We start from the raw sequence: 25,287 nt of genomic DNA on the forward strand, positions 1-25,287 counted from the left end.
CCAATGTGAAAATGATGCGGGATGATGTCAGGGGGATCCCCTAACGTCATCCCGCCCCATTTAAATATTCAGGAAGGTGGGCGGACAGCGAAATCAGCTGTCCGCCCGCCGACCTGTCAATGGCCAATTGAGGCCACTGACAGGATAATTAAGCCAATTAAAGTCCCTGCCCGCCCAACCTTAAGGCTGGCGAGCAGGCCAGCAGCCCCAACGGACTTCTGAAAAATCATGAAACTTCATCCACTGGCAGGATGAGGTTTCATGTCTGTTTTAAAAAACTTTAATAAACTTTGTGATATTTATTAACATGTCCCATCTCATGTGACATTGTCACATGAGGGGGACATGTTAATAATTTTTTTATTTTTCTATTTTTTAAGTCTATAAAACTTTCAGCCTCTCCCCGAGACAGCACTTAGTCTCAGGGAGATGTGCGCTCTTTCGCGAAAGAGCGCACTCTGACAGTGGGGAATCCCTCCCTCCCCACACAGGGAGTGCATAGTGCTTCCCGTTAATTGGCCCGCCCACTCAAAATGGCGGCAGGTCCCATTGTGATGGCGGCGATTGGCTGCCCACCCGCCGCCAAGCAGGTGGGGCCTGCCTGCCCATCAAGGGCAAAATTCTGCCCAAAGTTTTTCTGGCATGTTTAATGTTTATCAATCACACAAGCACAGTAACCTAATGCCGGTCCATGTATTTCAATGTTGAATCGCTTGCCATCATGCCATAGTGAAGCCTCTGGAGGGAAAGGACATCTTAGACAGCAGCTTCCTGATTTCCATATGTAACTGCCCTAGTGCAGTCCAAAATAATTTCTAATAACAGTGAGCACTGATAATTATTTCTACTGCAAAATCATGGTCATCATCTTTTCAAACCACAAGAGTCAAGGGGAACAGTGATCACGGATTGTCACATCATTTTGTTACAAGGGGCAAAAGGGAAATTAAGGGCCTTATCCCATTGTCACTGGTATTCATCCAGCGGTGGCGGGGCGGTCGCCATGCAGGAAGCCTGAAATGCAAACCATGCTTGCAGGCTTCTGGGGGAGGTCCCTTGATGTCAGGTGCTCAGTGACTGATCGAGCAACCCCAGCATTGGGAAGGGCAGGGGCCTGAGAGAGCCACCCCTTGTCCTTGTCTCTGACTCCCTTCCCCCTCTCCTGTGACCCCAATCCCACCCTCACTCATCTGTGGCCTGGGTCTCTTACTGATCCAGGCTCTCTGGTGGGTGCATTGCCAGCAGCAACACCACCGCTCCCCCGGTGGTGCTGCCTGCTATAATGAGTTGCCAGCCTCTGATTGGGTCCTTGATGCTAGGGCAGGCCCGCGCTGGCCACTTAAATGTCTGACTGCCACTTAATATGGCGAGCCTTCACCAAAGTTTGTGCCATGGGGCTCTTGCTGGCTCTCCAGCTGCCGGGAAAGACCCTTGTCATCTGGATTAAATTCTGCTCATTGTGCTCGAAAGGGCTGAGCATCCACATCAGGGTAACAGGTTGCAATGTTGACCCAGTGGAATTACCACCGTCTTTGCTTTAATTATTCGAAGTTTCAGTAACAAAGGAAAGCAGAAGAGAAAAGGTTTGAAAGGCAGAAACACAGAGAAAGGAGAAATGTAACAGGTAGAAGGAGATGAGTGTCTAAATGATACTATGGAAATCAGGATTGAATTCCATGTGGACATTGGTAAGATTAATAGTGAGCCTTCTCTGGCTATAATGAAGGGCCCTTGCCATGGAGCATGTCTCACTTTGGTAATATAACATGGCTAAATGTTACAAAGGCTGCTGAACCACATTCTATATTTCTCTAGCAATTTAGCAAGTGTGATAATACTGCAGTTAACATTAAACGAGAGGTTAATGTGGTAAACATTATCAGGGCACCCTGGCTATTTGCATAGTGAGTATTATCACCAAGGAAAAAATAAATTATAGGAGAGGTACATTTATTGCAGCTTCAATTTTTTTTTTAGTGATAACATGAATTTTAAGGGTCTGGATAGAAAAATAGGAACATAGAAACTAGGAGCAGCAGTAGGCCATTCGGCCCTTCAAACCTGCTCTGCCATTCAATATCATGGCTGATCCGCAATCTCAACGCCATATTCTTGCTTTCTTTGATGCCTCTAATATCGAAAAATTTATCAATTTCTTTCTTGAATATACTCAGTGACCTGGCCTCAACAGCCCTTTGTGGTAGAGAATTCTACAGGTTGACCACCCTCTGAGTAAAGAAATTTTTCCTCATCTCAGTCCTAAATGGCCAACCCCGTATCCTGAGACTGTGGTCCCTGGATCTACACTTCCCAGCCAGGGGAAACATCCTCCCTGCATCTAGTCTGTCTAGCCCTGTTAGAATTTTATACGTTTCAATCAAATCCCCTCACATTCTTCTAAGCTCTAGTCAATACAGGCCGATCAAAACAATCTCTCCTCATATGACAGTCCTGCCATCCCCGGTATCAGCCTAGTGAACGTTTGATGCACTCCCTCTATGGCAAGTATATCCTTTCTTAGGTAGGGAGACCAGAACTGCACGCAATACTCCAGGTGTGGTCTCACCAAGGCCCTGTATGCGAGATGGCTTTTTGGAGCAGCTTGTGGTGGAGCCCACTAGGGAACAGGCAATTCTAGATTTAGTGATGTGTAATGAGGCAGATTTGATAAGGGAGCTTAAGGTGAAGGAACCCTTAGGAGGAAGTGACCATAATATGATCGAATTTACCCTGCAATTTGAGAGGAAAAAGCTGGAATCAGAAGTAACAGTATTACAGTTGAATAAAGGCAACTACAGAGGCAGGAGGGAGGAGCTGGTCAGAATTGACTGGGAGATGAGCCTAGCAGGAAAGACAGTGGAACAGCAATGGCAGGAGTTTCTGGGAGTAAATTGGGAGACACAGCAAAAATTCATCCCTAGGAAGAAGAAGCATACTAAAGGGAGGACGAGGCAACCATGGCTGACAAGGGAAGTCAGGGACAGCATAAAAGCTAAAGAGAAAGCATACAATGCGGCAAAGAGCAGTGGGGAACCAGGGGATTGGGAAGCCTACAAAGACCAACAGAGGACAACTAAAAAAGAAATAAGGAGGGAGAAGATTAACTATGAGGGTAAACTAACCAGTAATATAAAAGAAGTTTGCAAGAGTTTTTTTAAATATATAAAGGGTAAGAGAGAGGCAAAAGTGGACATTGGGCCGCTGGAAAATGACGCTGGAGAAGTAGTAGTGAGGAACAAAGAAATGGCGGAGGAACTGAATAGGTACTTTGCGTCAGTCTTCACAGTGGAAGACACGAGTAACATCCCCTAAGTTCAAGAGAGTCGGGGGGGCAGAGGTGAGTATGGTGGCCATTACCAAGGTGAAGGTGCTAGGAAAATTGAAAGGTCTAAAGGTGGATAAATCACCTGGACCAGATGGATTACACCCTAGAGTTCTGAAGAGATAGTGGAGGCGTTAGTGGTGATCTTTCAGGAATCACTCGAGTCAGGGAGGGTCCCAGAGGACTGGAAAATCACTGATGTATCCCCCCTGTTTAAGAAGGGAGTGAGGCAAAAGATGGGAAATTACAGGCCGATTAGCCTGACCTCAGATTTTAGAGTCCATTATTAAGGATGAGATTTCAGAATACTTGGAAGTGCATGGTAAAATAGGGCAAAGTCAGCATGGTTTCATCAAGGGGAGGTTATGCCTGACAAATCTGTTAGAATTCTTTGAGGAGGTAACGAGTAGGTTAGATAAAGGAGAGCCAATGGATGTTATCTACTTGGACTTCCAGAACGCCTTTGACAAGGTGCCGCACAGGAGGCTGCTCAGTAAGATAAGAGCCAAGAGGCAAGGTACTAGCATGGATAGAAGATTGGCTGTCTGGCAGGAGGCAGAGAGCGGGGATAAGGGGGTCCTTCTCAGGATGGCGGCCGGTGACTGGTGGAGTTCCACAGGGGTCAGTGTTGGGACCACAACTTTTCACGTTATACATTAATGATCTAGATGAAGGAGCTGAGGGCATCCTGGCTAGGTTTGCAAATGATACAAAGATAGGTGGAGGGACAAGTAGTATTGAGGAGGCAGGGAGGCTGCAGAAGGATTTGGACAGGTTAGGAGAATGGGCAAAGAAGTGGCAGATGGAATATAACGTGGGCAAGTGTGAGGTCATGCACGTTGGTAGGAAGAATAGAGGCATAGACTATTTTCTAAATGGGGAGAGAATTCAGAAATCTGGAGTGCAAAGGGACTTGGGAGTCCTAGTCCAGGATTCTCTTAAGGTTAACTTGCAGGTTGAGTCGGTAGTTAGGAAGGCAAATGCAATGTTGGCATTTATTTCGAGAGGACTAGAATATAAAAGCAGGGATGTGCTGCTGAGGCTTTATAAGGCTCTGGTCAGACCACATTTAGAATATTGTGAGCAGTTTTGGGCCCCGTATCTCAGGAAGGATGTGCTGGCCCTGGAGAGGGTCCAGAGGAGGTTCACGAGAACGATCTCAGGAATGAAAGGCTTAACATATGAGGAACGTTTGAGGACTCTGGGTCTATACTCGATGGAGTTTAGAAGGATGAGGGGGGATCTGATTGAAACTTACAGAATACTGAAAGGCCTGGATAGAGTGGACGTGGGGAAGATGTTTCCATTAGTGGGAGAGACTAAGACCCGAGGGCACAGCCTCAGAGTAAAGGGAAGACCTTTTAGAACAGAGATGAGGAGAAACTTCTTTAGCCAGAGGGTGGTGAATCTATGGAATTCGTTGCCACAGAAGGCTGTGGAGGCCAGGTCATTGAGTGTATTTAAGACCGAGATAGATAGGTTCGTGATTGGTAAGGGGATCAAAGGTTACGGGGAGAAGGCGGGAGAATGGGGTTGAGAAACTTATCAGCCATGATTGAATGTTGGAGCAGACTCGATGGGCCAAATGGGCTAATTTCTGTTCCTACGTCTTATGGTCTGTATAACTGCAGTAAGACATCCCTACTTCTGAATTCAAGCCCTCTTGCAGTGAAGGCCAACGTACCATTTGCCTTCCTAATTGCTTGCTGCATCTGCCTATTTACTTTCATTGACTGGTGTACAAGGACACCCAGGTCCCTTTGTACATCCACATTTCCCAATATATCACCATTTAAATAATACTCTGCCTTTCTGCTTTTCACACCGAAACATATAGCTTCACATTTATCCAAGTTATACTGTATCTGCCATGTGTTTGCCCACACACATAACTTGTCTAAATCGCCCTGAAGCCTCCTTGCATCCTCCTCACAACCATGCCCAGTTTTGTGTCATCAGCAACTCTGGAAGTATTGCATTTGGTTCCCTCATCCAAGTGATTTATATGTACAGTGAATAGCTGGGGCCCAAGCACTGATCTCTGCAGTACACCACTAGTCACTGCCTGCCATCCGGAAAAAGACCCATTTATTCCCACTCTCTGTTTCCTGTCTTTCAAACAATTCTCAATCCATGCCAGTATATTATCCCCAACCCCACTAGCCGCTTATGTGGAACCTTATCAAAAGCCTTCTTGAAATCCAAATACACCACATCCACTAGTTCTCCCTTATCTATTCTACTAGTTACATCCTCAAAGAACTCCATTGGATTAGTTAAGCATGATTTCCCTTTCATAAACCCATGCTGACTTTGACTAATCCTGTTAATATTTTCCAAGTGTTCTGTTACCACGTCTTTTATAATAGACTCTAGCATTTGATGTTAGGCTAACTGGTCTATAATTCTCTGTTTTTTCTCTCCCTCCTTTGTTAAATAGTGGGGTTACATTTGCCACCCTCCAATCTTTAGGACCTGCTCCAGAGTCTATAGAATTTTGGAAGATGACCACCATTGCATTCAATATTTCCAGGGCCACTTCCTTTAGTACTCTGGGGTGTACATTATCAGGACCTGGGGATTCAGCCTTTAACCCCATTAATTTCTCTAGCACCATTTTTTTTTAATAATACTGATTTTCTTCAATTCCTCCGTATCAGTAGACCCTTGGTTCCCTAACATTTCTGGGAAATTATTGTGTCCTCTTTTGTGAAGACAGAACCAAATTATGTGTTCAATTCTTATGACGTTTCTTTGTTCCCCATTATGAGTTCCCTCGTTTCTGACTTTAGGGGACCTACATTTGTCTTTGCTAATCTTTTTCTCTTCACATATTTATAGAAGCTTTTACAGTAAGTTTTTATGTTCTTTGCAAGTTTACTTTCATACTCCATTTTCCCCTTCTTGGTCAGCCTTTTTGTCCACTTTTGCTGAATTCTAAACTGCTCCCAATCCTCAGGCTTGCTGCTTTTTCTGGCAATCTTATATGTCTCCTCTTTGGATCTAATACTATTCCTAATTTCTTTTGTAAGCCATGGTTAATCCACCTTTCCTGTTTCACTTTTGCGCCAGACAGGAATGACTAATTGTTGTAATTCACACATACGTTCCTTAAATATTAGCCATTGCCTATCCACTGTCAACCCTTTTAGTAAGGTTCCCCAATCCATCATTGCCAACTTGCACCTCATACCCTCGTAGTTTCCTTTATTTAGATTCAGGACCCCAGTTTTGGATTCAACTTCTTCACTCTCCACCCTAATGAACAATTCTATCATTTTATGGTTGCTCTTCCCCAAGGGACACTGCCAACAAGATTGTTAATTAATCCTTTCTCCTTGCACAGTACCCAGACTAGGACAGCCTGTTCTCTAGTTGTTTCCTCAACATATTGGTCTAAAAAACCATTACGTACATAGTCCAGGAAATCCTCCTAGTTTGGTTTGTCCATATGTAGATTAAAGTCACCCATGATTACAGTTGTACCCTTGTTGCATGCACCTCTAATTTTCTGCTTAATGCCTTCCCTTACATCTCCATTACTGTTTGGGGGCCTATAAACAACCCCCACTCAACGTTTTCTGCCCCTTGGTGTTTCTTATCTCCACCCAAACAGATTCCACAACACGATCCAGCCATTTTGTTGAAATATCATTTTCCAAACTCTTTTCCTTGAGATTGGTACAATAAAATAATAAATAAAAACTCAGCCAGTCTGGCAGCGTCTGTGGAGAGAGAAACACAGTTAACATTTTAAGTCCAATATGACTCTTCTGTGGAACCTGCTGAGTTTTTCCAGCACTTTGTTTTATTTCAGATTTCCAGCAACCGTGGTATTTTGCTTTTAAAATAAAATAATACAAGGTGGGAAAGGCATGAGCAACAATAGTTTTGCAGTCGGTTAGCTGGTTGCTTTCCTTTTTGGTCAGCTCTCCAGCCTCAAAAGTGCCACAATTTTGCAAAATACAATAGACTCAAACATATGTGTGTACAAAAACCTTTTGTATCAAATAGGGCTTCCTGTTTTGACCAACCATCTATTTTTAAATTTCTGATTGATTTCATGTGTTATATCCTTCCCGAAAGAAATCAGCATTAGTTGACCTCAAAAGCCTTTTCTAAAGTTGCCAATTGCATGTTGTTACATTGCCAGCTGGAATACAGAGCATATTCCACTGGGACATCTACTTCCAATGTTGCCCAGATTAACATTGATTTTTCTCCTAGCTAATAGAATTTGTTCTAGTACCTTTGGCAGTAAACTGCTGGATGAAGGCTTGGACTCAGAATCTCTGGTGTTTATCTCAGTTTCCTGGTGAGTCTCAAAAGAGTCCAGTTCATCTCCACTGCTGGCAAATAATGCAACAGAGTTTGGAGACTTTGGGGTGCATGAACCCTGGGATCTATCTGAGACCTCTTCTCCCTCGCTGTCTGCATCAATACCATCAAAGTTGAACCTGCAAAAGCAATTAGTGAAAAGGAGTCTAAAAAGTAATATTGCTAGATAATCATTTTTCATTACTAATTCACATAAAACACTTTTATTAGTTCAAGAGGATGGTTTGCCGATTGTGGTCAATATATATTTAGAAAACTGTTCTATCCTCTTATCATATGCAACCTCATGAGCCAGCAAATTTTTGCTGACAGTTCTTAATGACTGAGCAAATCGTGACCAGTGATGGATTTGAATACACAACATAAACTTTTAATCATTTTATTCAATCCTTTGCTTAGGTTACAACATTTTATTTAGCAGTTCTCCAGCATCTGGACAGCCTAAACAAAGAAAATTCTCTTAAAATTGCTTCAAATTTTTAATGCTCAAATATAATTGCATAAATTATTTTTGAGAGAGAAAAAAAGTGAAAATGCTGGATATCTTAAAAAAAAAGCAGGAAATGCTGGAATAAGGGTCCACACACCCAAAGTGTTAAAACTGTCTGTTTTTCTAGATTTTTATTTTCTGTTTTCGTATTTAAAAAGCACTGGCACAAGTATATGCGATTAGGCACCCTCTGCCTAACAAACTGACAGAACGCTGGAGAAGAAAAGAAAAATGGCACAACCTGTCTCAAAAATCCACACCCTTCAAACCTAACACATAAGACAGAATTCAATAAGAGACATCCAGGTCCTGACAGCAGAATTGGAAGTGGGTGCCACTTCTGCTCGCGTGTCGAGGTCCCATTGCAAACCCAATTTGAATTAAAATTCAAAGGGCTAGCAGCAAGCACGGGATAACCATTTGATTTTGCAGCAGAGGTGGGTATTCATTGATGGGTCCTTCCATCAGGTGACAATGCAACAGGTAAAGCCAAGCTATAAGAGACACTCCTGGACAAACTGGGAGGCTCTGCATCATGGCCATAACTTTCCTATCCATCCCCGTTCTATCAGCATTTTGTTCCACTTCTTGTTGCCACCCTTCATCACACTCACCTCTCCCCCACCAAACCACCCCCCCCCATCAAAATTCTACCCCGATCACTGGGCACCCACCCCCCCTTGAAGGAAGAAAGTCAATGATCTCCTCCGATCCACCAGGGTAAGTGGCGGAGACGCATGTTGCCAAACGATGTCTTGCCGAGCCATTGTAATGAATCTTTGGGGGTGGGCAGCTAAACCAGGCGGATGAATGTGTGATCAGCCTCAGTAGCACATGGCAATAGAGGCCAAAGTGTGTGACTGTTTAGCCTTTGTGAGCACTTGGACCCAATGTACCATCGACGGATCAGTATGCATGATGGGGATGCAGTCAAACAAGGGGGTTAGGCGTTACTTGACATGTCACCAAATCTGCATGTTATTATGTAGGAGAAGCAAGTCACAGGACAGGAGGGTGGCCAAGCAATCACCGACAGTGAGGCTGGAATGGTCAGGCATAAGAGTGAGGATGCATCCAACCTGGTGATGGCATTTGGGCACACAGGAGGCACGTGAGGAAATGTGATGTGCTCACAGACAGCACTGATCCTTAATCTGGTTCTTTTTGCTCTCCACTATGGGTCCTTGCAATCCTAAACTCAGGCCACAGTCACGATAGGAGCCTGAAGACTGTACTCGATGACACCACTAACCCAGAGATGTAGCAGCACTTGCCTCTTCCACAATCCCCACTTGCACAATGACATCCACATGGGTCAAAGAAAGGTTGCATTTAGATTCAGCAGCACAATCTGATGGGCACATTGCACACATGTCCCAGCAGCTGAGGAAGACTGTGGCAGCCAAGGCCCCTGGCACAGGAGGACTGCTGGAGGCCAGACCCTTGCTGAACTCCACGCTGATGAGGCACCTCTGGTCATTGTCACAAGAAGCCTGCTGGAAATGCAGTAAAAGGTAGGCGCACATTTGGCAGAGATGCCGAAGGTCATGCGCAGCTTTATGCCGGCGATGGAGGAGTCCATGCAAGCTAATAGTCTGCCATGTCTCAGGCTTGTGAGCGCATGGCTTCTTCCATGGGGAAATAGTGACTACCATGGAGTCATGGAGAGTCAGGTCCACAATATGACCCATATGTGCTCTGACCTGCATTCCTTCACATGCCATGGGTTCCATACAGCAGTGGCTAGGCAAGAGGGGGACGAGGCAACTGGAAGCATCTCCAGGTTCCCCTTCTCCTTAGGGCGACAGGGAAGTGCCACCATGCAAAGAGAGGGAGGAAGAGAACTTGCCGATTCTTGCTTCCTCTCAGGAAGCTGCCCAAGGTGAGGAACAGTCACTCCTCATCCTCTCTGCCACTGACCCCATTGCCTCCACCAGGCAAGGCCATGGAGGATGCTCCTGCTCCAGTGCAGGAGACCCTAGTAGGCCAGAGCCCTCAAGACCTCAGTCCTCCACAGGACATCTGCCACAGTCATCAAAATCAATGGGACAGCAAGCTGAGCAGACTGCCTCCACCTGAGTAGCTGAGGTCAAGGTTGCACCAAGATGTGGTGGCGTAAGAGAAAACTTAAGACTTTGAGAGCACAAAGGTGGCACGGGTGTTTTAAAAAAAGTTCAATCTGTCAGATGTATAAGTTGCACATTATATTGGTTGCATTTTATTCATGTGTGCATCATCATCATCATTTGTTGGGACTAGCTTAATCAGAGAGTTAAATGTACTGGCATGCCTCATGGTTGGCACCGGTTGATGGTTACAAGGGAAGCAGGGACATTTCCTTTGCTGCGGAGGAAGCAGTGTTGTTTGTTTTGCATTCAGTCTTTATTAAATGTTCATGTTAGTGTTCAGTTTTGTACTTGCCAGTCTGTGGGATATGGCTGCACATGAAGGCACAGCTGGCCCTTCCTTATATGCATTGTCAAGGAGAATGTCTGAGATTACTTTCAACAGGGATAACTGAACTGCTGTAGGTGCACTCAAAGCTCTGTAGCGATGGTGCATGATCTGAATTCTCAGTCATGATTGGCTGATTCATGTATGTCCAAGCGTGAAACAGATGTCCTCGGGACCAGTATTCACTAGCAAGTGTGTGTGACAAAAGTCTGCTCCCCTGGCTCTTCTAGGCGGTAGAGGATGCAGGTTCAGAGGTAACTCCGGGAGGGCGGCTGACAGGGGTTGGAAGACATGCCAAGCAGGCAATGGAGTTCCATGGGTTCATGATCATGTAGGTCACTCTTGGGCGAATTGAGTGTATATTAGTTTGTCCCTAGTATCCCATAAACGTGTTTCCATGGTCCTGGTTTCCAGAAAAGGCTCATGCACATTCATGGCCTCATCCTTAGGCTCAGGCTCATGTGATTCATCCTCATTTGAGGAGGAGGGCTGCTCTTTCCTCTTGTCCTGTTAGAACAATTCTCCACGTCTGATTTCCCCCCTTTATAAGGGCTGCATGCTGCTGGAGATCAACTAGTAACCATGACCAAAAATAAACTAAGTTGCAGATTTACTTTATAGCAATCCCAAAGCAATATTTGACCACAACATAATTTGGTTTGAGGTAATTATGAAGAGAGAGCAGAAAATATCAAAGTAAAAATGCTCAACTGAGGAAGGGCTAAATTCAGCCAAATAATAAGGACCTAGCACAGGTAGATTGGAGAAAGCAATTGCAGGGTAAAGCATTTGTTATGGACAGGAGAGGGTTTAAATTTAGAACAGCCCTGATTTCTCCACTCACTCCCCATCCATAAACAGAAAGGTGTTTTTGATTTCTGATTACCCCCCTTTATGAGGGTAAAAACCCAGTGTGTTTTCCTCAACCCTTCAGTTTGGAGTGATCCAATCCTCTATTAATAGCCCTACAGCAAACTCGATAAGGTAAAATAATAGGGGTCATTTATTTTACACACACACATAACACAGGAAGAGGTTTTGCAACGTCCAACCTTTTTTGCAGTCATACAATATAAGAGGGATAAGGGAAAGAAAGGAGTTCGAGGGAAAGACCATGATATAAATAAGAATTATGGTTTCACATTGAGTCCAGAGTCCAGAATCAAAAAGTCCAATGGTGTATCCCTTCAGGGGTTAGTAGGCTGAAACTGTTGCTGGGTGATCCAGAAGCGATGACTTCCACAATGGAAGAAGGCACGTAGAGAGGAATTAGTCTTCTAGGCACAGATACAGAAGTTCAGATGTTCCAGGACGAGGGCCGGGTAATTTAAAGCCTGGACAGAGCCACGGTTCTGTTGATGCTCTATAGGACGTAAATGGCAGACAGAGCCTGGAGTTCTGTTTCTCTTCTGAGGTTAAACAGCAACTGAAGATAAAACCCGAAAGTTGTATAATTAAAGCAATTCAAACAGCTCAAGTCTCAGTCATGTGACAGGGTGGTTTTGGGTCAAGCTACTCAGCTAACGAGGCCCTCTTGTCAAAACCCATTGTGTTTTGAGCAGGTAACTGTAGAACCATTAGCACAATGTTGGAGATGAGGAGTCACAAATAGCTCTGCTTTGTTCATAGCTGGCTGGTGCAGACGTCTCATCTACTATCCTTTGTGTTGGCTTGACTGGAATGTGGATAATTCTGGGCACTGCACTTCAGGAAAGATCTAAAGGTCTTAATACGGGTGCAGAGGGGGTTCACCAGGATGTTACCAGGGAAGAAGGACTTTATTAAGTGCCTTCTCTGTAGTAAATTTCCACGAATCTAATATTTAAATGCTAATATCTCTAAATGCTAACTACACAGAACAACATTAGTTGCAATGTTAGTGTTGTACAGGCAACAGTAGGAGGGAATCGGGGGGATATGCCATAGATTTGCATAGCATGTTAAAATTAATTTTGGTATTAGTGATCCTTTAGCCCCTTTCCAAGAAGAGCTTCTTCTCCTGTGTTATACCCTCAGAAGTACACTCAAGATACATTACAGGTGAAGCCCTGGGTATTTTGAAATGCGAAATCAAAACACAGAGTTGATTGATGGTAATTAATGATCAATGATAACGTTTATCCATACATCCAATTGAAAATGAGGCTTGGAGCAGAGTGCAATGTGCCATTAGACCGAGAAAGTCAATCTAATTATTGCTGTGGACGAGCAAACCTGCTTGCTGTACGTTTCATCTTGATTTGATTCATTGGTTAAAAACTACTGAACCCAAAGTTGAACAGAGCCGCTAAAACATTTATTTTCCAATATGATAGTCACCAGTGAAAAAGCATGTAAGTGCACATCTGTCATGAAACAATGTTGCATCAACATTTTGTTTAAAAATTACTGTTTTCCTGTTCTCTGCTGCCATAAAGTCTATTAAATTTGATATCTTAGCGTACTGACTCCCTCTCCTCAACTCAGTTAATGGATATTACCCATTGATTTTTTTGTTCTGTGAAATGCCAGATACCAGGATAAATATATTTAAAAGCTTTTAAAAATCAATTTCTTGAAGGGCAGGTCTGATGCTCTCCGTATTAGAGAATGCAAAACTGAATCTTGACTTTCACGTACTGTTTTAGTTTGGAAAGGTTCAGGGAACAATTGTTTTTAAGAGAATAATTTTGGTGACTCAAGTGTGAAAATGCTATTGAACTTCAAATTCCAGTCATACTTTGGGACTAAAGTACACAGGCAGCACTTTCAAAGCTTCACTAGCTAATTTCCGTCGATTGAATTATGAATGTGCTATCACATTTGAAATTCCAAGCATGCTTCTGCTATACCTCACCACATCATATCAGAGAGAAACTGTTTCCACAAGAAGTATTTTGGTTGAATTATTCCAAGCAAGAAGATAATTGTTCTTTAAGATCAAGGGTAGGCATTCAAGGATCATCCAGGACAACTTGGAGGAATTCAATTTTACATGGGCAGAATGAATTGTTTTCTATCCTCAAAACAATGTTTTCGTCCATTTATCCCTACTCACACCATGCACGATTTCCTCAGTGAAAAGGCAAGACCTTCCCAAAACTCACTCTGCAGCTTCAGTTCAGGACATGAGCAGACAAGCAAGAGAACATGGTGACCTAGTCTAATGCTGTGCAGAAAAATGGAACTTCCTCTCATCTTGCTGTTTGATGGCAGTGAGAGAGAAACGGTAAGGGAAAAATACGGCCTTTACTAAGCTCCAGGAGAATAACTTTCTTCCTGCTTTCAAATTGTGCCAATCCCAAGAATCTTCTGGCCTGGTAGTGGGATGGGGGAAAAGAGGGTATGAGAGAGAGTATTAAGAGAGAGAGAGAGAGAGGGAGACAGAGAGAGAATGAGCATGAAGGCCAAGGAAATTGAGCTCTCAGTCTAACACTTTATCAAGTCCAACACATCTCAAAGCACGGGACAGCCAATTTAGTTCTTTACAAACGCAGTAACTGTCGGCATTTAGGTAAGTATAGCATCCAGCTGCACAAGGCAAGCTCCCACAAACAAGTAAATGAGGTGAATGGCCAGGTGGTGGTGCTGGCTGAGAAAGGAATGTTCATCAGGAAGCCAAATGACAAAGTAATGTGCAAAGTAAAGTTGTGTCTTCCCTCTGCTGCTCACTCTGTGGACTAACCTTATTACAAGATTAGATGTCCATTTTCAGAAGCATGAACATGAGGTAGAATTCAACTAACTTCAATATGGAGAGCAGGGATCACGATGTCTGTTTACCCTGTGCCAGGTCCTGTTGAGGCAGGCAGCAGGCAAACTTGGTGTTGCCTGCTCATCAATATGATTGTACTCTGCCAGCTCAGCAGATGGCCCAGAGAGTGTGTCTGTGGCTAGCACAATGTGCAGTTAGTCTGCACTTCTTAAAAGCAGCCTGCACCTCTTAAAGGGGAGGTGCACTCAGGCTATAAGAAGCTGCTGGACAGCTTTAGGAAGGCTTTGGTGGAAGTTAGAATTCACCTAAAGAACAGCCAAACCTGAGAGAGGGCTCCCATCCATGTTTTCAGATGTGGTGCTGGAGGCCTTAGTGATGCAAGTTGATGGAAGGGAAATGCCATGTTTCCACAGTGGCTAGGTGGCCTTCCAGGCAGAACCTGTGAAGGGAATGGGAACAGGCGGCCAGAGAGGTCAATTTCTGGATTCTGACCCTGACGACCTGATTGCAGTGCCACAAACGAGTCCGTAATGTTAATTAGCTGTAGTCCACGCATGACCATTGGCATCTCTCTCCAAAAGAGAGAGACAATGGGTTATACAGGTTTAGGGACACCACTCCATATCAAGCATGGGACAAGGCAAGGAGACAGGCCTCCATGAACTACCACAGCTCATATGGGGTTTGAACCCGCACTGTTGCCACGCAGGTGGTAAAGGTCAGTGAATCATCTTCAAATTACATCTTCTACCCACCGCACCACCAACCTCACACTGCTCAATGCGCCACAAACCCATCACTTGCCCATAAGCAATCAGGGCTCATGGCTAACCTTCAGATGCTCCACCTCATTCACCCTCCAATGATGCCAGCTTCACAATCACCTCTCGCAGCTTTCAAATACCTCCAAGTGATTCATTTATTGCTGGAACATCATCCAAACACATTGCAATATACTCACTGGCGTTCTTTCCTCTGTCTTGCAGGACAAGGCTGCGCATAATCGCAGTAAGCAGCAAAGAACGGATGTCAGACAGGCGTACCTGCATCTCCTGAGTTCTTTGAAGGTGATGGTGCTCTGCTCATTGTGGCTGACTGTGGCTCAGGCCCCTGCACCTGGAGTCACCAAGGACATTCAGGATCACTGCATGATCCTATGCCCCTTTTGAAATCCCATTTCCTACTACCTAGCATGAAATGCAAGCAGCAGATTGTGAGACCTTAAATCTCTTGCTTTGCACCAGCCAATCTTCCCTCACCCCAACCCATTGTTTCCACATTTTTGCTTTCAGATATCCAGGATTTTCCAGCTGGCCAGCCAGTGCAGCCTCACCATGAGGGGCAGAGAGCAACATGAGACCTTTGATGAAGTGGCGCCATCAAATGATCTGACACTTACAAAGGACTCAGTCGAGTCCTTTGATGATGAGCACGCAGGAGAACGCTGATGGATATGCATACCACAATGCTTTGTGCAATTCCGGGGCAGTACCGAAAAGCGGTTTGGGAGAGGGAGCATTTCAAAGCAGCATGGGGAGAGCAGCTAGCGGCAGAGACTAAAACAGAAGTGGGCCAAAATTCAAAATGTGATGTTTTTTCTAAATCAACACCAATGGAGGGGCAGCAGAACCTGAGGGTTTTAAGGCAATTATATAAGTTAAGTATCTATATCATATATAATCTATACTTGTATGTTTAGTACTTGTAGCATCTGATCATCTCGTTGAAAAATTTAAAATGTCAAAGGTGAGGGAGCATGATCATCTGGGGGAAAGGTACAAACACCTAAAGTGACAGTAGCACAAGTGAAGAAGCTGATTGGTGAATTGCTGGTGAGTGCTTTCTTTTCAAATTCAGATCGGGGCAAGTTTTAAGCTTATTTCTGTAAAGTTTAGATAGTATCTAATACAGTGAAATCACAATGAGTCAAACTCAGATGACGTGAAATCCCAGTTATGTCGAAGTCGTCAACCATTCCCAACAGCAGAATAGCAAGTCCCATTGAACGATACCCGTGATAATCCAAAATTCTGCAATGGTAAATCCAGATTAGCAGAACCTGCCTAAACTTGTCATATAACTGCACCAACCAATAAGAGAGGTAGGCCACAGAAGAGCACAAAATCGTGCAGCGCTGGGCAAGCTATCATTTGACATACAAAAATGCAAAAAATAACAGATCCTGGTGAATTGGAAATATACAAAGAACAGCAAAAGTTAGCAAAACAGTAAGTAAGAGACACAAGACAGAATCATGAGAAGAAACTTAAAACAATTATAATGGGGAACAAAGAAATGGCTGACCAACTAAATACATACTTTGGTTCTGTCTTCACAAAGAAGGACACAAGTAACATACCAGAAATGTTGGGGAGCACAGGGTTTAGCGAGAGGGAGGAACTGAAAGAAATCAGTATTAGTAGGGAAATGGTGTTAGAGAAATTGATGGGATTGAAGGCTGATAAATCCCCAGGGCCTGATAATCTACATACCAGGGTACTTAAGGAAGTGGCCTTAGAAATAGTGGATGCATTGGTGGTCATCTTCCGAGATTCTATAGATTCTGGAACAGTTCCTACAGATTGGAGAGTAGCTAATGTAACCCCACTATTTAAAAAGGGAGGTAGGGAGAAAACAGGGAATTATAGACCAGTCAGCCTGACGTCAGTAGTGGGGAAAATTTAAAGTCCATTATAAAATATTTAATAGCTGAGCACTTGGAAAACAGTGGCAGAATCGGACAGAGTCAGCATGGATTTACGAAAGGGAAATCTTGCTTGACAAATCTACTGGAATTTTTCAAGGATGCAACTAGTAGAGTTGACAAGGGGGAACCGGTGGATGTGGTTTATTTGGACTTTCAGAAGGCATTCAACAAAGTCCCACATAAGAGAATAGCATTTAAAATTAAAGCGCATGGGATTGGGGGTAGTGTATTGAGATGGATAGAAAACTGGTTGGCAGACAGGGAACAAAGAGTAGGAATAAACGGGTCTTTTTCCGAATGGCAAGCAGTGACTAGTGGGGTACCGCAGGGATCAGTGCTGGGACCCCAGCTATTCACAATATATATTAATGATTTAGATGAGGGAACTAAATGTAATATCTCCAAATCTGCAGATGATACAAAGCTGGGTGGGAGAGTGAGCTGTGAGGAGGATGCAGAGATGCTTCAGTGTGATTTGGACAAGCTGAGTGAGTGGGCAAATCCACGGCAGATGCAGTATAATGTGGATAAATGTGAGGTTATCCACTTTGGTAGCAAAAACAGGAAGGCAGATTATTATCTGAATGGCTAAAAGTTGAGAGAGGGGAATGTGCAACGAGACCTGGGTGTCCTCGTACACCTGTCGCTGAAGGTAAGCATGCAGGGGCAGCAGGCGGTAAAGAAGGCAAATGGTATGTTGGCCTTCATAGCGAGAGGATTCGAATACAGGACTAGGGATGTCTTGCTGCAATTATACAGGACCTTGGTGAGACCACACCTGGAATATTGTGTGCAGTTTTGGTCTCCTTATCTGAGAAAGGTTCTTGCTATACAGGGTGTGCAGCGTAGGTTTACCAGGCTGATTCCTGGGATGGCGGGACTGACATATGAGGAGAGATTGAGTCGGTTAGGATTATATTCGCTGGAGTTCAGAAGAATGAGGGGGGGATCTCATAGAAACCTATAAAATTCTAACAGGACTAGACAGGGTAGATGGAGGAAGGATGTTCCCGATGGTGGGGGAATCCAGAACCAGGAGTCACAGTCTGAGGATACGGGATAGACCATTTAGGACTGAGATGAGGAGAAATTTCTTCACCCAGAGAGTGGTGAGCCCGTGGAATTCGCTACCACAGAAAGTAGTTGAGGCCAAAACATTGTATGTTTTCAAGAAGGAGTTAGATATAGCTCTTGGGGCGAAAGGGATGAAAGGATATGGGGAGAAAGCAGGAGCAGGCTATTGAGTTGGATGATCAGCTATGATCATAATGAATGGCGGAGCAGACTAGAAGGGCCAAATGGCCTACTCCTGCTCCTAGTTTCTATGTTTCTATGAAAGAATCATGAGAAGAAACTTAAAAGGGATATCAAAATCAACACATTTTACAATTATGTCAGAAAACTGTGAGTGGTCAGGAGCAAGTTTGGCCCCTTGAAAATTGGCAACAGTGAAAATAAGGAAATGGTGGCCATGTTGAATGCTTACTTTGCGTCAGTAGTTACAGTGAGGAAGAGGTCAGCATACCAGAAATCCCAAGTAAACTAATGTTGAATCAGGGTCGGGGGCAGGATTTTGGCCCCGAGATGGGGGTGCCAACTGAGGCATTTAAGGGCTCATAATTTCATGCCTCTGGCGAGCATGCCGGTTTTCCCATAAGTGGCTACCCCGAAATAATTAAAAGGCTAATGATCATATGCCAACTGTCTGGAGGCAGCCTCCCAGTGGCAAACCAGAGGGATAGTGAGGATGTGGGCAGTTTTTTTTTGAAGTTTTAAAATTTCTGAGAGAGTGCCTCAAGATGCCCTCCCTCTCTCTCACTTGCAACAGCAGGAGCTATCCTTCCATGCCGGAGAGTCTCCGATTGGCCCTCCATTTTTGCGATTCCGCCCACCATCCCTCTGGCCACTAATTGGCCAATCAAGGCAAAATAGTTGTTGAGTTGCTGCTCTCGACACAGTATGTGGTCGGAAACCACATTTGAACCTGATGCCAGGGTCCCAATCCAGAGAGCAAAATCTTGCCAAGGGACTCACCAAAATTAGCATAAGCTAAATAATGGCATTAAAGAGTGACAAATCCCAGGTACCAGATGGCTTCCAACCCAGGGTTTTAAAGGAAATAGGGGAGAACATTGCAGATGGGGAGGTGGTAGCGTAGTGGTATTGTCACTGGGTCCATAATCCAGGGATCCAGCGTAATAATCTGTGGGCCTGGGTTCAAATCCCACCACAGCAGATGGTGGAGATTGAATTCAATAAAAAATCTGTAATTAAAAGTCTAATAATGACCATGAAACCCATCTGTTGTCCCATATGTGACTCCAGATCCAGACTCTTAAATGCCCACACAGTTGTATCAAACCACTAGAAAGTCAATAAGGAGTGAAACCGGACAGACTGCCCAGCATCAACCTACACGTTGGAAACGACAACAACAAACTCAGCCCTGTCGAGCCTGCAGAGTCCTCCTTACTAACATCCGCGGGCTAGTGCCCAACTTAGGAGAGCTGCCTCACACACTAGTCGAGCATCTGCCTGACATAGGTATCCTCATGGAATCATATCTTACAGATAACGTAAGACACCACCATCACCATCCCACCAGCAGCACAGACCCAGCAGAGGTGGCGGCACAGTGTTAGGGAGGGAGTTGCCCTGGAAGTTTCAACATCGACCCCAGGCCCCATGCTGTCTCATGACACCAGGTCGCGCATGGGCGAGGAAACCTCCTGCTGATTACCATGTACAGCCACCATCACCCCCCCATAAGCTGATGAACCAGTAATCCTCCATGTTGATTACTACTTGAAGGGTGGCTGATAACTGCAATAATTCTATATTTGGGAAGAATGAGTCTGAAGCTGGTCTTTTATCTCAAGCAGGTTTATTCTTCAGTTAGCTCAACGGAATGACAGACTCCCATTTCCTTTTCCTCCTGGAGTGTTATAGGTGAGCCAATGCCCGTTATCTGTTTTAACAATGCAATTGTCTTAATAATGTAATTTATATACAGTGTAATTCTCAGTCAAAAAATTGATTGTTAGTGGGCCTTGACAGTGCAATTGCTGATACACTGACAGTGGCAAAGGCACAGATGCAGTCTGGGTGGGGGACTTCAATGTCCATCACCAAGAGTGGCTCGGTAGCACCACTACTGACCAAGCTGACAGAGTCCTAAAGGACATAGCTGCTAGACTGGGTCTGTGGCAAGTGATGAGGGGACCACCAAGAGGGAAAAACATACTTGACCTCATCCTCACTAACCTGCCAGCTGCAGATGTGTCTGTCCATGAAAGTATCAGTACGAATAACAATCACACAGTCCTTGGGCAGACAAAGTCCTGTCTTCACATTGAGGATACCCTCCGTGTTGTGTAGCACTATCTGCTAAATGGGATAGATTTCGAACAGATCTAGCAACTCAAGACGGGGCCACCATGAGGCATTGTGTGCCATGAGCAGCTGCAGAATTGTACTCGACCACAATCTGTAACCTCATAGCCTCGCATCTCCCCCACTCTACTATTACTACCAAGCCAGGAGATCAACCCTGGTTCAATTAAAAGTGCAGGAGGGCATGCCCGGAGCAATACCAGGCATACATAAAAATGAGGTGTCAACCTGGTGAAGCTACAACATAGGACTACTTGCATGCCAAACAGCATAAGCAGCAAGTGATAGAAAAAGCTAAGTGAATCCACAACTAATGGATTAGATCTAAGCTCTGCAGTCCTGCCACATCCAGTCGTGAATGGTGATGGATAATGAAACAACTCATTGGAGGAGGTGGCTCCACAAATATCCCCATCCTCAATAATTGGGGGAGTCCAGCTCATCAGTGCAAAAGATAAGGCTGAAGCATTTGCAACAACCTTCAGCTAGAAGTGCCGAGTGGATGACCCATCTCAGCCTCCTCCGGAGGTCCCCCATTGCCAGTCTTCAGCCAATTCAATTCATTCCATGCGATATCAAGAAATGGCTGAAGGCACTGGATACTGCAAAAGCTATGGGCCCTGACAATATTCTGGCAATAGTAATGAAGACTTTTGCTCCGGACCTTGCCACGCCCCTGGCCAAGCTGTTCCAGCACAGTTACAACACTGGCATCTACCCAGTAATGTGGAAAATTGCCCAGGTATGTCCTTTACACAAAAAGCAGGACAAATCCAACCCAGCCAATTACCATCCCATCAGTCTATTCTCATCATTAGTAAAGTGATGGAAGGGGTCTTCAACAGTGCTATCAAGTGGCACTTGCTTAGGAATAACCTATTCACCGACATTCAGTTTGGGTTCCACTAGGACCATTCACCTCCTGACCTCATTACAGCCTTGGTTCAAACATGGACAAATGAGCTGAGCCCCCGAGGTGAGGTGAGAGCAACTGCCCTTGACATCAAGGCAGCATTTGGCCGAGTTTCACCGCAAGGGTCCCTAGCAAAACTGGAGTCAGTGGGAATAAGGGAGAAAACTCTCCATTGGTTGAAGTCATACCTAGAACAAAGGAAGATGGTTGTGGTTGTTGGAGGTCAATTATCTCAGTTCAAGGGCATCACTGCAGGAGTTCCTCAGGGTAGTGTCCTAGACCCAACCATCTTCAGCTGTTTCATCAATAACCTTCCTTCCGTCATAAGGTCAGAAGTGGGAATGTTCACTGATGATTGCACAATGTTCAGCATCATTTGCGACTCCTCAGGTATTGAAGCAGTCAAAGCAGTCCATGCCCATATGCGACAAGACCTGGACAATATCCAGGCTTGGGCTGACAAGTGCCAAATAACATTTGTGCCCCATAAGCACCTGGAAATAACCATCTCCAACAAGAATGAATCTAACCATCGCCCCTTGATGTTCAATGGCATTACCATCACTGAATCCCCCACTATCAACATCCTGGGGGTTACCATTGACCAGAAACTGAATTGGACTAGCCATATAAGTACTGTGACTATAAGAGCAGGTCAGAGACTGGGGATCCTGCAGCAAGTAACTCACCTCCTGACTCCCCAGAGCCTGTCCACCATCTACAGGGCACAAGTCCCATCTACAGGGCACAAGTCAGGTGTGGGATGGAATACTCTCCACTTGCCTAGATGAGTACAGCTCCAACAACATTCAAGAAGCTTGACACCATCCAGGACAAAGCAGTCTGTTTGACTGGCACCCCATGCACAAACATTCACTCTCGCCACCGCTAACATACAGTGGCAGCAGTGTGTACTATCTACAAGATGTGCTCAACCACTCACCAAGGCTCTTTAGACAGCACCTTCCAAACCCACAGCCACTACCATCTAGAAGGACACACACCATCCTGACTTGGAACTATATTGCCACTCCTTCACTGTTGCTGGTTCAAAATCCTAACTGCACTGTGGGTGTACCTACACCATGTGGACTGCAGCGGTTTAAGAAGACAGTTCACCACCACCTCCTCAAGTGCAATTAGGTATGAGCAATAAATGCTGGTCTAGCCAGCGACGCCCACATCCCGTGAATGAGTGATTAAAAGTCGGCCAAACTATAATCTTCCAAATTTCTTGATTCTGAATCCATTCCTTTAGATAGGAAAATTGCATATTTAACTGCACTTAAAGGGGGAAAAAGAGGTTTTGTGGCACAGTGGGTCATGTTCCTGCCTCAGAGCCAGAAGCTCTGGGTTCATGTCCCACTTCAGGACTTGATGGCCAAGGAAGGTGCTTTCATAATGCAGCCAAACAGGTCGAGTATCAACCTGTAAATTCTTCCAACATATGCCAATGGCAGGCGGTAAGAACAGGAGAGATTCCTGGTCAGCCATGTGATGGAAAAAGAATTGGAACCTCTACCATCTCTATTCATAGCCCCATACTACAACATGTAAAAGCTTACATTGCCACAGCAATTGGCTCAGTTGTCTGGATGACTACTATGGATCAGATTAGTACTAACAGCATGGGATTTGATCCCTGTTCTCACTAGGGTGTATTCGGGACCTGCCTCCTTGCCTTACCATGGAGGAGGTCGCGGTGCTGTGGATCAGACCTGCCTTTGGGCAGTGGACTCAAGAAGAACACCAAAATTTGAAGGTAAGAGAGGAAAACTTGACAATTATATATCAGTTAACCTAAGATCGGTCATCGGGAAATTGTTAGAATCTGTAATTAAGGTGACTGAACAATTTGAAAATTTTCAGCTGATCTGAGATGCATTTGCAAAAGGTAGGTCATGCCTGACAAACCTGATTGAAATTGTAAAGACATGACTCAGGTAGTGGACAGGGGAATATTATGGAGGTTATTTATAAGACTGCCAGATAAAGAGGGAATTATAGTATGGTGGTAAAGGTACTGAATTAGTAATCCAGGGGCCTGGCCTAAAGCTCCAGAAACATGAGTTCAAATCCCACTACGACAGATGGGGGAATTTAAATTCAGTTATTTAAATAAGTCTCAGTAATGGTGACCATGAAGCTACTGATTTGTCGCAAAAACCCATCTGGTTCACTAATATCCTTTAGGGAAGGAAATCAGCCGTCCTTATCTGGTCTGACTTACATGTGACTCCAGACCCACAGTAATGTAGTGGCCTCTTAACTACCCTCTGAAATGGTCTAGCAAGTCACTCAGTTGTATCAAACAGCTACAGAAATGTCCAAGACCACACAGCTCCAGACCTCATTTACCCCTTGGTCTAATCACGGACAAAAGAGCCTTTTTTTAAATTCATTTATGGGATGTGGGCTTCACTGCCTAGGCCAGCATTCATTGCCCATCCCTAAATGCCATTGAGAAGGTGGTGGTGAGCTGCCTTCTTGAACCGCTGCAGACCCTGTGGTAGAGGTACACCCACAGTGCTGTTAGGGAGGGAGTCCCAGTATCTGGACTCAGCGACAGTGAAGGAATAGCGATATATTTTCAAGTTAGAAGGTGAGTGACTTGGAGGGGAGCTTCCAGGTGGTGGTGTTCCCATGTGTCTGCTGCCCTTGTCCTTCTAGGTGGTAGTGGTCATAGGTTTGGAAAATTCTGTTGAAGGAGCCTTAATTCCAGAGGTGAAGTGAGAGTGATTGCCCTTGGCATCAAGGCAGTATTACACCGAGCATGGCATCAAGGAGTAAGAGTAAAATTGAAGTCAATGGGAATCACGGGGGAAACTTTCCATTGATTGGTCATATCTAGCAAAAACGAAGATGGTTGTGGTTGTTGGAGGCCAAGCATCTCATCCCAAGATATCACTGTAGGACTCCTGCAGGGCAGTGTCTCAGGCCCAACCACCTTCAGCTATTCATCAATGACCTTCCCTCCATCATAAGGTCAGAAGTGAGAAGGTTTGCTGATGATTGCAGTCTTCGGTCCCATTCATAACTCTTCAGATACTGAGGCCCACATGAAACAAGACCTGGACAGGCTTGGGCTGATAAGTGGCAAGTAACATTTATGCCACACAGTGTCAGGCAATGACCATCTCCAACAAGAGAGAATCTAACCATCTCCCCATGATATTCAACAGTACTACCATCATTGAATTGACCACCATCAACATCCTGGGAGTTGCCATTGACCAGAAGCTTAACTGGACCAGTCATATAAATACCGTGGCAACAAAAGATCTGAGGCTGGGAATTCTGCAGCAAGTAACTCACCTCGCTCTCCAAAGCCTGTCCATAATCAACAAGGCACAAGTCAAGAGTTTGATGGAATAATCTCCAGCTGCCTGGATGAGTGAAGCTCCAACAACACTCAAGAAGTTCAACATCATCCAGGCCTGACTGACATCATGTTCAACAAATTAAACATTCACTCCCTCCACCACTGGCGCATCGTGACAGCAGTGTGCACCATACACAAAGTGTACGGCAGGAACTTGCCAAAACTCCTTCAACAGCCCCTTCCAAACCCGCGACCTCTACCACCTAGAAGGACAAGGGCATCAGGCGCATCACCTGCAAGTTCCTCTCCAAGCCATGTACCATTCTGACTTGGAAATATATCACTGTTCCCTCACTGTTACTCAGGTAAAACCCGGAACTCCCTTAGAGCATTCTGGTGTCCGTACAAAGATGGACTGAAGTGGTTCAACATGGTCACCATCACCTTCTTAAGGGTAATTAGGCATGTGCAGTAAATGCTGATGCTGGTAGTGATGTCCGCATCCCATGAATGAATTTTTTAAAAGTTCAGTTTTTTTGTTGGAAATACTGTTGGATAAAGTTGTTATGGAATGGTTTTTGGTGGTGGCTTTCATTTCAGGATTTTGGCCAAGATAATGTTCGAATAGTTAAGCTGCAGATGAAATGAAAAGCG

The 25,287-nt window shown here is 44.7% G+C and overlaps 1 protein-coding gene across 7 annotated transcripts in view; it reads right to left on the reverse strand.

Moving 5' to 3' along the window:
• Positions 1-25,287, reverse strand: part of arhgef28a (Rho guanine nucleotide exchange factor (GEF) 28a) — a 551,732-nt gene that overhangs the window by 234,859 nt on the left and 291,586 nt on the right. For all 7 annotated transcript variants that reach the window (XM_078564027.1, XM_078564009.1, XM_078564018.1 and 4 more), the window contains one exon: positions 7,572-7,779. In XM_078564027.1, the coding sequence (XP_078420153.1) occupies positions 7,572-7,779 (208 nt within the window). The remainder of the gene's footprint in view (positions 1-7,571; positions 7,780-25,287) is intronic.

Source organism: Cetorhinus maximus, chromosome 2, assembly GCF_964194155.1.
Source record: "Cetorhinus maximus chromosome 2, sCetMax3.hap1.1, whole genome shotgun sequence".
In the NCBI taxonomy this organism is placed as follows: domain Eukaryota; kingdom Metazoa; phylum Chordata; class Chondrichthyes; order Lamniformes; family Cetorhinidae; genus Cetorhinus; species Cetorhinus maximus.